The sequence below is a fragment of the Triticum aestivum genome, chromosome 6A, assembly GCF_018294505.1.
Source record: "Triticum aestivum cultivar Chinese Spring chromosome 6A, IWGSC CS RefSeq v2.1, whole genome shotgun sequence".
Taxonomy (NCBI): Eukaryota; Viridiplantae; Streptophyta; class Magnoliopsida; order Poales; family Poaceae; genus Triticum; species Triticum aestivum.
This window is the reverse complement of record NC_057809.1, coordinates 79488061-79502067: the sequence shown is the minus strand read 5'-3', so window position 1 is coordinate 79502067 and position 14007 is coordinate 79488061. Positions and strand designations below refer to the sequence as shown.

At 44.4% G+C, this 14007-nt stretch overlaps 1 protein-coding gene across 3 annotated transcripts; it reads right to left on the bottom strand.

Annotated features, from left to right (window-relative positions):
• Positions 1-348: 348 nt before the first annotated feature.
• On the bottom strand, positions 349-11846 carry LOC123132163 (probable UDP-N-acetylglucosamine--peptide N-acetylglucosaminyltransferase SPINDLY). Of its 3 annotated transcripts, none has more exons than XM_044551928.1 (18): positions 11573-11846; positions 10717-11126; positions 9644-9805; positions 9388-9563; positions 9210-9285; positions 5172-5300; positions 4966-5085; positions 4825-4893; positions 4646-4727; positions 3608-3702; positions 3419-3483; positions 3115-3313; positions 2626-2820; positions 2311-2405; positions 2090-2225; positions 1801-2018; positions 1425-1552; positions 349-1241 (listed from the first exon to the last, which is right to left on the bottom strand). In XM_044551928.1, exons 2-18 carry the CDS (start codon positions 11086-11088, stop codon positions 730-732), a joined length of 2829 nt encoding a protein of 942 aa, XP_044407863.1. In that variant the 5' UTR covers positions 11089-11126; positions 11573-11846; the 3' UTR covers positions 349-729. The 3 variants fall into 3 exon arrangements, with proteins under 3 accessions (XP_044407863.1, XP_044407862.1, XP_044407864.1); XM_044551927.1 differs by having other exon boundaries at positions 10717-11122; positions 11573-11806; XM_044551929.1 differs by lacking the exon at positions 5172-5300 and having other exon boundaries at positions 10717-11122; positions 11573-11807.
• Between the last annotated feature and the right edge of the window lie 2161 nt (positions 11847-14007).

Below are 14007 nucleotides of genomic sequence, written 5' to 3'. Positions count from 1 at the left end.
TGCGTGATGGGTGTTGTCTCCACCCCAGCCACGTGGCACCTAACAGTGGAACCCACCTGTCAGATTTTGCATCAAATAACTCTAATTTGTCAATCAGCTTTTTTTTAAAAACTTTCAGCACAATGATGATGGTTTTAAAAAAACAAAGGTGGTGGTTTTCTGAATTAGGGTCCTTAATTGTGATATTCTTTTTTGCAATTTACACCTGTTTTACATGAGTTTAATTATCATTCTATGAAATCACAAAGCTTTTAATTACACGAGGCCAACAGAAACCAAAACCATGTCCGCAGCTCCACCCAGCCAATAAACAGTTAAACTCATCAAGGTTGCATGGTCAAAAAGACAAGAAACTGAAGACAAAAACAGTTAAACTCAAGAGAATCTAGAAGTTGAAATAGCCTCGGTTAAATTTTAGAGAATCAAGAAGCTGTTCCTACATATACAACCAACGCCTTTCTCTCTGTTTCTACCATGCCAACTCAACTTGGCACATACTCTTTACTCATACACCTTGATCTACAAATCAGACTAAGCATCCCCCACGAATTATATTACATCTGCTACAAGTCAGGGATCACCAGCGTTTCACAACCACATCCATTTCCGAGGTCAACAACCAGAACACCTATATTGACCCCCAGCAGCGACTTTGTGATGATACATCAATGGCAAATCTCAACCTATAATACATCAGTGTGTGCCTGCATCAATGGAGCCTCCCATTGGTCATCGGCTGCTATGCCCATTTGCTTCGCATCTCACCGAAGGGGAGTGAGGTGAACTCCCACCATTCACCATTATTTGGGGCTGCGCTTTCGCCGTTACGAGGGCCTGGTTACCTTCAGGAGAACTCACATCGTTCACCATTATTTGGGGCTCGCCTCCCTTGGACGTGGCGTCAGCCTTCTTTAGCGGGGACTGATTATCTTCCTCAGCAGTAGCATTCACTCTCTGTGCTTTAAGATCTGCAAGTTTCACAGCCGTCTTGTCCAAGTCTTCGCCCGCCAACACTTCTAAGCGCCTGAGAGCTGGTGAATCCCCATCACAGTACCTATGCCACATGCTTCGGTATGCAGATTCCAGGCCACGTGTGAAACTCTCTCCGTCACAGACTGGTGATTTTATCATCAGTTCCCGGAGGCTCTTCCTCAGTTCTTCTAAGGCACTCACATCTGATGCCAACTCCAATGCTAAGCTAACATATTCATCCTCCGTTTTGGCAACCAGCCTCCCCAACCCTGCAACAAATAATTCTCAGTCAGACAATTCCCTATGTTTATATAACAACAATATACAGGTCCCCTTTTTTAGGTTCCATAATAACAGATATAAGTCACACAGAAACTAGACGGTGGAAAAATAAATAACTAGGCAGGAGAAAAATAAATAAAAATTCATGTCCACCTATTGTTAGAACGTACCAACTTTAGTGAGTAGGCTAACACCAACATTATGAGCATGAACTGAACCAGCCATTGTAACACATGGAACCCCCATGTAAAGAGATTCACATGTAGTGGTAGTCCCAGCATATGGAAACGTATCTAGGCTGCAAAAACACAAATGGAAGTTCAATCAGCTTCAGAGGAACACCGCTAATGAAGAACACATTTTCTGAATATTCACACGAAAATAGTAAGGAATTGCCAGTGATCAATGTAGGATAATGATATTTATTGGCATGGATCTAAAGATTATATATAAACGCACACCCTGACAAACATGTAAGACTTGACATAGAAGATCCTATATGTGAGTATATGGCACAACTATATTACAAGTGAAACAACTTCTCACCTGATGTCCATTAAGGAATATGCTTGCATGTGGTCATGGTTGAGATGGATGAGTGGTAGTAAATCAACTCGTAGTGACTCCAAACCCAACTCCTCAAGTGTCGATAAAAATTTCTGTCTTATACTGTCACAGCAGAATGGCTTGCACTTAACCACAAGCCGTGAGTTAGGGACTGCACATAATATTCTGGCCCAAACTTGCATAACTTTCGGTGTGATCTGCCAAAAATAACTTTATGAACAGAGTGATTCAATAGAGATAAAATAAAGCGTTCAAATCTGTTATGCACCTTTGCTAGATTGTTAAAACTACCAAACGTGACGAAACCATTTGAAATTGCTGGTGTGGGACAAACCGGCCCAGCTTCTGGAGAAGGAGTGTAACAAAGAAAACTTTCAGGAAGGCGCACCAACTCTTCAACATGCCTGCAGAGAGTCAGTACTATGAGGTTCTAGACGCATAGGGAGAAACTGCATGACAGAATAACTACATGAAAAGCATCCAGCATACCTTTGGTTTGTATTAGGAGAATCAGCCAATGAATCTGTTATTCTGTAGTCAATTGCTGGTAAACCTGTCGTATTAGGGTAACCAATCCATGTAACCTGTAAGGACATACATACCCAAGTTAGAAAGGCCCTTCTCAGCAAAACAGTCAGATAGCAATTGACTCATTGATCGAACTACTTGGAATGATTTGAGTGGATAGGGATGGAAGGGGACAATTAGAAGCTCCCAGAACATAATAATAGGCATAAAACTGCTCATATGCAAGCTGTTCTGAAAATAAAGTCAAGTCGTTGAAATGCCACGTGGAACACATACCTGAATAGGAGCAGGGCGGCACGCCATTGTTCCTAGTTTATTATTTGCTGTATGACCAGTAAGTTCCACAAGTATATCCACTTTATCCTCTCTGACCAAGGTAGCAACCTTCTTTTCATCAATACCATATATATCTCTCCAGACCCCGCCCTTTTTTAACACCTTATCCTTGAATCGAAGGGTCTTGGCATCTGCCTAGAGAATCATCAATAATAAAAAATATGATCAGAAAAAAGAGCAAAGTGTGTGAACAGAAGGATAATGATGAAATAACCCCAGATCCACCTTGATAGCTTCACATTGCAGTTACTTATTTTCTAGTCTGGATGTCTCGTGTTACCAAACTAATTTTGATAGATAATCTCTAGGCTGTTGGACACTGGATTAATGTTTTTATTTAGTTAAAGGGGTAGCAAGTCAGCCAAAATAAGTTGATTGTCACTGTGTGCCCAAATCCAGAATAGCTAGCAAGGAACAAATTGTCTATACCTTCACAACACCAGAATAGACGACCACCTTGCAATTTGTGTAATCATGGTGTGTAAGGGGGGCTTCAACGAAGTAAGACACGGAGTGAGTAAAAAAATCAGGAGACACATAACCAATGACCAGTGGACGATCAGCGACTCTTATGTTATCCCAACTAGTATACTGTGCATACAATTTCATAAAGCGCTTTCCCCATTCCCTGCAAAAATTGAGTTAATACTGGATAGTAGTAGTGCCATATCAAAATACATGATCATGGTAACATAGAAATGGCACTTTCATTGCAAACAGTGCATAAACTGACCTGTGAGCATCATAAAGCCTGTCATCTGAGCCCTCGTCAATATAGTTCATGGCAAGCAAACGGTTCTGCAAAGAGTTGTTCTGTTAGTTGACCATGTAAGGAGAGAATGTAAGCTATACAGTTTCATGTAGCGACATACAAGAGTACGGAAGATAGTTTAAATAACAAGCTTGAGGCCTCACAAAGTACCTGACCGGCATTTCGTGAATCAGGATCAATTTGCAGGCATCTTTCATATGCCTGTACAGATAACGTAATACTTCCAGCATCTCTGTAAAGAACACCTATGACAGGTAGTGGTGAACTGTCAGTCACTTCGCAAACGCCTAATCAATGTTAAATGGAATATTCAAAGAAAATAATTTTTGCAAAGCTTCCATACTTGTACTCCCTCCGTTTCTTTTTAGTCCGCATATAAGATTTGGTCAAAGTCAAGCTTTGTAGAGTTTGACTAACTTTATATTAAAAAATATAAACATTCACAATATGAAATCAATATTATCAGATGCACCATGAAACATATTTTCATACTATATAGTTTTAGTATTGTAGATGTTCATATTTTTTTATATAAATTTGGTCAAACTTTGTGTAGTTTGACTTTGACCAAATCTTATATGCGGAGTAAAAAGAAACGGAGGGAGTACCCATTGCTCGTGGACAAGTAGGAGGTACACACATTGGGGAATATCGAGGAATTTTGCTTTCCAAAACAAATTAAAATAAATCCTGATATTCCTTGACACTTTGGAAGGCCACAGAAGTCCAATGAAATCGACAAAACTAGCAAACCCCTAATGGCCACCCTGTCCCCTGTTTACTACTACCTCCGTTCCGAATTATAAGATGTTTTGGGTATTTCAATATGGACTAGATACGTACTGAAATGAGTGAAAAAACAAACTAAAACGCGTCTATATACACATCCGATTCAGGAAAAAGTTAGAACCTCTTATAAAAGTGAACAGAGGGAATGCTATTTTATAGCTGATGACTGTTCAATGCTACTCATTTGTGCACCGTCCATCATTCAATACTGGCCCGTATGGTGTTTGTTTTTATCTAAATACATGCATACTCATGCATCAATGTACCCTCATCGTGTATGGTACAACTATAAAAGATGATTGGTGGTCACAGAGCCGTCATGGATTCTTAGTTGGAACATGTTTCAAATGACATGCTAGTATTAAGTATCTAAAGTGACAGAGGTTGATTGCTCATTACCTAAGTTATTGTATGCTTCAGCATAAGTGGGATTTGCAAGTATGGCCTTCTCAATCATGCTTGCAGCAGCATCCATCTTGCCCTAAATATGAAAAATGTATCTCAGTAAGCTAAAAATGCAATGTAACCAGTCAACCACAGTAAGAATGTAAGAAATCAATAATGATAGAGGATCATACCTGAACTGTATAGACAACTCCAAGGTTATTCAATGACTGGGAGAAATTTGGCTTAATTGACAAGGCCATCTACAAAAAGAAGGAAACAGGCAATAAGTAAACACGACTCTAATAAACATGAAAAGAATTGCATACACTCACTTGATAACATTCAACAGCTTTGTCGAGATTATCCCTATCCTTGTATATTACTCCCAGGTTGTTGCATGCCTCCGCACAGCGAGGATTGAAGTGCAGAGCAAGTTCATAAAAAACAATAGCCTTCATGAAAATCACAAGTAGATTAAGTCAGCCAAAAGTGAATGCTAATAGTAGAACCAAATTTATGGAATTTTCATGTAACTCACCATCTCAAAATTCAACATTTCACCATATGCAACACCAAGATTATACATTGCATCAGCATAGTGCCAATTATAGAACAGAGCTTTCTTGTAATATGCCACACCTTGATTGATGTCACCTTCAATTTTAACCTGAGCATCTCCGATGTTTAAAATGATAACAACAACAACAACAACAACAAAGCCTTTAGTCCCAAACAAGTTGGGGTAGGCTAGAGGTGAAACCCATAAGATCTCGCAACCAACTCATGGCTCTGGCACATGGATAGCAAGCTTCCACGCACCCCTGTCCATAGCTAGCTCTTTGTCGATACTCCAATCCTTCAGGTCTCTCTTAACGGACTCCTCCCATGTCAAAATCGGTCGACCCCGCCCTCTCTTGACATTCTCCGCACGCTTTAGCCGTCCGCTATGCACTGGAGCTTCTGGAGGCCTGCGCTGAATATGCCCAAACCATCTCAAACGATGTTGGACAAGCTTCTCCTCAATTGGTGCTACCCCAACTCTATCTCGTATATCATCATTCCGGACTCGATCCTTCCTCGTGTGGCCACACATCCATCTCAACATACGCATCTCCGCCACACCTAACTGTTGAACATGTCGCCTTTTAGTCGGCCAACACTCCGCGCCATACAACATTGCGGGTCGAACCGCCGTCCTGTAGAACTTGCCTTTTAGCTTTTGTGGCACTCTCTTGTCACAGAGAATGCCAGAAGCTTGGCGCCACTTCATCCATCCGGCTTTGATTCGATGGTTCACATCTTCATCAATACCCCCATCCTCCTGCAACATTGACCCCAAATACCGAAAGGTGTCCTTCCGAGGTACCACCTGGCCATCAAGGCTAACCTCCTCCTCCTCACAGCTAGTAGTACTGAAACCACACATCATGTACTCGGTTTTAGTTCTACTAAGCCTAAACCCTTTCGATTCCAAGGTTTGTCTCCATAACTCTAACTTCCTATTTACCCCCGTCCGACTATCGTCAACTAGCACCACATCATCCGCAAAGAGCATACACCATGGGATATCTCCTTGTATACCCCTTGTGACCTCATCCATCACCAATGCAAAAAGATAAGGGCTCAAAGCTGACCCCTGATGCAGTCCTATCTTAATCGGGAAGTCATCGGTGTCGACATCACTTGTTCGAACACTTGTCACAACATTATTGTACATGTCCTTGATGAGGGTAATGTACTTTGCTGGGACTTTGTGTTTCTCCAAGGCCCACCACATGACATTCCACGGTATCTTATCATAGGCCTTCTCCAAGTCAATGAACACCATATGCAAGTCCTTCTTATGCTCCCTATATCTCTCCATAAGTTGTCGTACCAAGAAAATGGCTTCCATGGTCGACCTCCCAGGCATGAAACCAAACTGATTTTTGGTCACGCTTGTCATTCTTCTTAAGCGGTGCTCAATGACTCTCTCCCATAGCTTCATTGTATGGCTCATCAGCTTAATTCCACGGTAATTAGTACAACTCTGAACATCCCCCTTGTTCTTGAAGATTGGTACTAATATACTCCGTCTCCATTCTTTTGGCATCTTGTTTGCCCGAAAAATGAGGTTGAAAAGCTTGGTTAGCCATACTATCGCTATGTCCCCGAGACCTTTCCACACCTCAATGGGGATACAATCAGGGCCCATCGCCTTGCCTCCTTTCATCCTTTTTAAAGCCTCCTTCACCTCAGACTCCTGGATGCGCCGCACAAAACGCATGCTGGTCTCATGAAAGGAGTCATTCAGTTCAATGGTAGAACTCTCATTCTCCCCATTGAACAGCTTGTCGAAGTACTCCCGCCATCTATGCTTAATCTCTTCGTCCTTCACCAAGAGTTGGCCTGCTCCGTCCTTGATGCATTTGACTTGGCCAATATCCCTCATCTTCCTCTCCCGGATCTTAGCCATCTTATAGATGTCCCTTTCACCTTCCTTCGTGCCTAACCGTTGGTAGAGGTGCTCATATGCCCGACCCCTTGCTTCACCAACAGCTCGCTTTGCGGCCTTCTTCGCCATCTTGTACTTCTCTATGTTGTCTGCACTCCTATCCAGGTATAGGCGTCTGAAGCAATCTTTCTTCTCTTTAAGCGCCTTCTGGACATCATCATTCCACCACCAGGTATCCTTATCTTCGCTTCTCCTTCCCCTGGACACTCCAAACTCCTCCGAGGCCACCTTACGAATGCAAGTCGCCATCTTCATCCACACATTGTCCGCATCCCCTCCTTCCTCCCAAGGGCCCTCCTTAAATACCCTCTCCTTGAACACCTGAGCTACCTCCCCCTTGAACTTCCACCACTTCGTTCTAGCGACCCTGGCACGCTTATCCCGCTGGACACGAATCCGAAAGCGGAAGTCAGCAACCACCAGCTTATGCTGGGGTACAACACTCTCCCCAGGTATCACCTTACAGTCTAGGCACGCACGCCTATCTTCTCTTCTCGAGAGGATGAAATCAATCTGGCTAGAGTGTTGGCCACTACTAAAAGTCACCAGATGTGATTCTCTCTTTCTAAAGAGGGTGTTAGCTACAATCATGTTGTAGGCTAGAGCAAAGCTTAAGACATCTTCTCCTTCTTGATTCCTGATGCCATAGCCAAAGCCCCCATGCGCCCCTTCAAAACCTGTGTTAGATGTACCCACGTGGCCATTGAGGTCTCCTCCTATGAAGAGCTTCTCACCAATCGGTACACTCCTAACCATGTCTTCCAAGCCTTCCCAGAACTCCCTCTTGGTGTTCTCATTGTGGCCTACTTGCGGGGCATATGCGCTGATAACATTGAGAACCAAGTCCTCAGCTACCAGCTTGACCAGGATAATCCGGTCCCCACGTCTCCTGACGTCTACCACTCCATACTTGAGGCTCTTGTTGATCAAGATGCCTACGCCATTTCTGTTTGCAGCCGTCCCCGTGTACCACAGCTTGAAGCCGGTATCCTCCACCTCCTTCGCCTTCTGTCCTCTCCATTTGGTTTCTTGGACGCAAAGGATATCAACACCTCTCCTCACTGCTGCATCAACTAGCTCCCGAAGCTTTCCTGTCAGAGACCCTACGTTCCAGCTACCTAAGCGAATCCTCCTAGGCTCGGCTAGCTTCCTTACCCTTCGCACTCGTCGAGTCAAATGCAAAGACCCTTGCTCATTTTCCACTACATCCGGGCGCCGATGTAGCGCGCCACTAAGGATGCGACGACCCGATCCTCGCTCACTTGCCACCGTATCCGGATCAAGATACGGCGCGCCACTTGGGGGGTGACGGCCCGGCCCTTGCCCATTTTCCACCACACCCGGGTTCCGATGTGGCGCGTCGCTGAGAGGGTTACGCCCCAACGAAAATCTTTTGGGTTTCATCTCCATAAGAGTGTGCCTTAATTAATAAAAAAATGATAATTAATAAAAAAATAGTTGTGCCTTAATCAAACACAAACAGTTGCCTTTAACCAGACACAAAAGGTGTCGGTACTATCTTTTCCTACTTAATAAAAAAGATGTAAGGTTCTGTCGTCCACCTCGTCCTTCATCCATCATTCCCCATTCCCTCTTGTCTTTTATTGATTTACCAAATAAAATTATGTTTTCTTTGGCAAGACAATAAGTTCTTACTAAGTGATTACCAAATAAAATCCTAAAAGTTATTTAGGTAGGTAAATCATGGGCATGATTTGTTAAACAATTATTTAGATCATCACAATAATATGGAACGTAATCATGGGCTAGCAGGAAGGTAATCATGGGCATGAATTGATAAACAATTATTTAGATAATCACATTAACATGGAAGGTAATCATGGGCTAACATATTAAAGAATATTTACACTCGTTGCAACGCACGGGCAATTATGTAGTAGACAACTAAAGGTATACAAAAGAGAATGCAATTGCAGTTGAGCTTCTGTATAGCATGGAGTAAACAATGGAATATGAGTATGATCCTCTTTGAAGGCCATGTTACAGTCGGTAAAAGAACAAAATGAAAATTGATGGTAATCGGTAGAATTTACACAACAGTAGAAGTGGACAAGTCCGCACCTTTGTACCCAAGTCGGTTAGTGCTATTGCCATGTTATTCTTAGCAATCTCAAAGTTGGGGGAAATAGTCAAGCACCTGGGGTACAGGAAAGTCATGCCACGAGTGAACTTCACGTTCTTGTTGTAGATTATTTTATGAATATCGGCACAATTCATATCAAAATAATGGCAAATTTACCTGTCGTAGCAGGCAATTGCTGCGTCTAGCTCTCCCCGATTCTTGTAAATAACCCCCATATTGCAATAAGCTTCAGCATACAATGGTCTCTCCAATGCAGCTTTTTCATAACAAGTAAGAGCTACGTCAAACTGCATCATCTCTGAATAAACCACCCCAAGGTTGTAATAAGCAGGCTGCATAAATCAGGTGTATACATTAGCACAATGCTAAATTGACAGACAAAAATAATAACGGTTAGAGTTGATGATTGTACCGCATAGTGGCTATCCACTTCAAGAGCTTCACAATATTTTTGAATCCCATCTTCTGTATTGCCTGCAAGCTTCAAGCTAGTTCCAAGATCGGTCAAAACTATAGCAAGAAATTCCGCAGCAGCTTTATAGGAAGGATCCGCACTTCGAGCTTTTTGATATGCCTGTTCCAGATTGTTTTCTCCATTATTAGAACATAAAATTTGTACAGCACAGTAGCTACAGTAAAAACAACAAAAACTTAAAAACATTGTGTGCAGGCCCTACTAACGGTTTTGGACAGTATGATGTTTAACCTAACGAACTAAGATTGGTTAGGATTTCTTGTACTCACACTAAAAGTAAGGGGTTGGTGTTCTCTAAGGGAGAAATAGTATGCATAGACATTCCAAGCAGAATCCTGCTTTCTTTTACTGCAGTTGTCATCTGCCCTGATTTAGCAAACACTTATGTGCTTTCTACCCACAGATCAGCTACACTGTTAAACAGTAATTCCGGCACACAAGAGATTATACACAGGACACACTGATGGCTAGGTTAATTTGGACAAACTTAGCGTAAAACGGAAGTTCATAAAGAGCCCTTTAAGGCCCAGTTCTTTTGCCAGAATCTGGAAATTCTCCCAGAATCCGACCTCTACCCAGCTTCTCCCAGAATCTTTGAGCCCCATTTGTTTTACAATCCTATCTAATTAGACCCTAACTAGATAGGATTGTAAAACAAACGAGGCTCAAAGATTCTGGGAGAAGCTGAGTAGGGGTCGGATTCTGGAAAAATCCCAAGATTATGGCAAAAGAACTGGGCCTAAATTAGCTTTTAGATCTAACTTGTATTCTGCAAAACAAAAACAAAAAACTATATTTCAGGAAACATACTAATGCCAGATCATCCATTCAGGTCAACATGGAGGGATATATCAGATTCGAGGCACATACTCAATCAAAGATTTCCAGTGTTTAGCTGTTCACAACAATAACAACAACAATGCTATGAAAAAACAAAGTCTGCTTTTTCTGAGACACAGCTCACAAGAACCAGCAAGCCAGCAGATAGATGAGAGAATGTTGCTCCATACCTCTGCGGCCTCAACTAGGTGACCCTCGTCTTTGTATATCATCCCACAATGTGTGAGAGCACACGCATTCTTGGGATCGACCTTGACAGCCTCGGTGAAGCAATCCAAGGCCTGCCTTGGCAGGCTCTGGGCCTGGAGGCAGATCCCTTTTCCGATAAGGGCCTCCACATTGGTTCCATCCTTGTCAAGAACGGTACTGTACAACTGGAGAGCATCAGCAAATTTGTTGCGTGACCGGAGGATGTTGGCATACCGAAGGGCGTCCGTCCCTTCAGGCAGCTGCTGCTTCGCAGGGGGGGCAGCAGCCCCATTGCAGTCAGGAACGGCGCCGTTGCTCTCCTTCCCTTGGAGGGGCTCCATCCCTGGCTGCATGAAAGAGAGAGGGAGAGTCTCCTCGTCTCTTCCTTCCTCTGTGAAAGATTGCAGACATGAATTGAGTAGGGTTTAGTAGAATTCCGGTTGCATATACCGGCGTACGGAAAACGCATCGAGAAAAGGGAGAAAAGAATCTGGAGAGGAATGCGCGTGAAGACTAAAAAAAGACCCGGCTTTGGACTAACTCTGAATTGCGCAGTAAAAGTGGCGGCTTCTTTGCAAGACGGCTTGCAAGAAACCCGGATGGGAAAGGAGGACAAGAAATCAAATTCCAACCCAGCCAGCGGAAGACGCCCCAGGAATCCTCCAATAATAGGTAAAGACGGGAGGAAATCGCAGGAAAATAGGGCGTGCCAGGTAAAAGAGTCCAACAGAAGCAGAGCAAGCAGGGAAGCGCGCTCGCTCGCTCGCCTTGTCGAGAAAGAGAGAACCCTAGGTCGCGGCGGGGAAGGAGGGGGGAGGGGGAGGGGGAGGGGCTCACATTGGAGGGCGGCGCGGGGCACCGGAGCGTGGAGGCGCGAGATCATGGCGCGGCGGGAGGGTCCCGCGTCCCCGCCGCGGCCACCGGGAGGCGGAGCGGTGATCGCCGCCGCGGCGAGGGATCCGAGGGCGGCGGCGGCGAGGGTTTCGGCGCGGTGGAGGAGGAAGGAGAGGGGAACGTAGCAGCAGTGGTATTTTGGTGCCTCCCCCCCCTCTCTCTCTCTCTCCCCCCCTTTTGTCTTCTTTTTTTCCCCTTGGCTTTTACGCTTTCATCGTGCGTGCGCTCGCTTTGAGCTTCAACCAGGCCCTTTTGTACTATCCAGTGCTGCAACCGGGCCGGGCCGGGACGGGTGTGCTTTTCTCGACTGCGGCTTCCTTTTCCTGCGAGCGGGGATGAGCGGCGACGCCCCGTCTCGGTCCGAGCGAACCGAAAACACGGTCCAACGCACCGATGTAGATGAACGGATGTTTTTTTGTCCATTGCGATTAAGAGCGATGCCCCGCCCATGTCCTCCTCCGTCCCGTCTGTCGGTGGCACAACGACGATTATTCTCCACTTACCCCTCCTTACTCGTTCCCTCGCCCTCACCGCCGCCACCAAGCTCCGGCCGCGACGACGCCTAGGCACAGCCGTCGCATCCACCAACCTATTCACCGCCGCCGCGTCCACCGAAGCCGGCATATGTGTCTGCTCACCATCGTCGTCGTAGCAGGAAAAGGGACGCATGTCAAGGGTCGTCGACACCGCCCTCACCTCCACGGGCACCACCGGAGGGCGTAGACGTCGACTGGCATGTTACCCTTGACCAATCGCGGCTCTACCACGCCCAACTCCATTGTCGCGGGAAATGTGTTCGGCCCTTTGCCCATAAGGTACCATGGCCGATAGTGATGATGAGTTTTTTTCCAACAACATCATATGTTCATCGGATGATTCATCGCCCGAAGATGAGGACTTTATGGTTGCTACTATGGTTGTTAATGAGCACATTTCTAGGATGCGGTCAATGTTTAGGTGGTCAATCCAGGGCCATGCTCTGGCGTTGAATCGTAATAGAGAGAGTGGTCATTGCCTACTCTATAGCTATTATTTTCATTGCAAGTCTCCGCTCTACAATGCCAAGCTTTTTCGGCGACGCTTCTGGATGGCTAGGCATATGTTCAACCGTATTCAAGAGGGAGTGATGGGGTATGATGATTACTTTAGATGCAAGAATAATGCCCTCGGAAGGGTTGGCTTCGTCTCTTATCAAAAATGCACTTCAGCTATCCGAATGATTGCATAAGAAATTTGCGGTGATCTTGTGGATGAGTATGTTCACATGAATGAGTCCTCATACCTTGTATCATTTGTATAGGGTGTGCAAAGTCATGGTTGCAGTGTTTGGCTCGGAGTTCTTGAGAGAACCAAATGTGGCGGAAACAGCCCGGTAGTTAGCGATCAATGAATCTAGCGGCTTTCTAGAAATGCTTGGTAGTATAGGTTGTATGCACTAGAAGTGGAAGAACTATCCATTTGCTTGGCGAGGGCGGTATAAGGGGCATGTTAAAACTTGTACAGTCATACTTGAAGTTGTGGCATCACAAGACCTCTGAATTTGGCACTCTTTCTTCGGCATGGCAGGTTCTTACAATGGCATCACATACAATGCAGAAGGCAATTGACCATAGGTCAACTTGAGATCAATGGCCGCCACTACAATAAGGGATACTACTTAGTCGATGGTATCTATTCTCAGTGGTCAACTCTTGTGAAGACAATCGCCAGACCGGTAGGAGAGAAGCGAGCTAGGTTTGCCCAAGCACAAAAGAGTGCTAGGAAGGACGTGGAGCATGCTTTCGATGTGCTCCAATCTCGATGGGCTATTGTTCGACACCCTGTCAGAACATGGAGCCAACGGAAGATGTGGACTGTGATGACTGCTTGTGTGATCATGCACAATATGATCGTAGAGGATGAGCGTGATGGCATCATCTTCGACCAAGGGTTTGATTTCCAGGGTGAAAATATTGAGTCTGGACATGGATCGGCTACGTTCGCACAGTTCATCCAATTCCATTATGAAATGCGTGATTGAAAAACTTATATTCAACTTCAAATGATTGGGTTGAGCATGTGTAGACTCACATATAGCAACCAATAGATATATTGGATGTTTCTTTGTATTTGTGACAATTTTAAATCATTGGTTTGTAAACCATGAGATTTTCATTTGGTTGAAACTATTTATTGTAATATAATAATAATAATTGAAATTTTATTTGTATCCATATGCATAGAATGTAAAATGTTGAAATTTGGACAAATATTGGTCGGGCGAACAAAATGTGTTAGCCGGTTGGCTCACTGCCAGTAAAAACGCAATTAAGGCCAGACGCCGTCCATTCGGACAATCCAAACGAATGAAAACTAGACAAAAGAGGCGTCCATTTGCA

Coding starts and splice junctions, on each gene's coding strand:
- LOC123132163 (XM_044551928.1), bottom strand. CDS start 11,088: ATGCAGCCAGGGATGGAGCCCCTCCAAGGGAAGGAGAGCAACGGCGCC. Junction 5,086..5,171: donor AAATGTTGAATTTTGAGATG/GTGAGTTACATG, acceptor ATTTTCATGAAG/GCTATTGTTTTTTATGAACT. Junction 2,226..2,310: donor TCTCCTAATACAAACCAAAG/GTATGCTGGATG, acceptor GACTCTCTGCAG/GCATGTTGAAGAGTTGGTGC.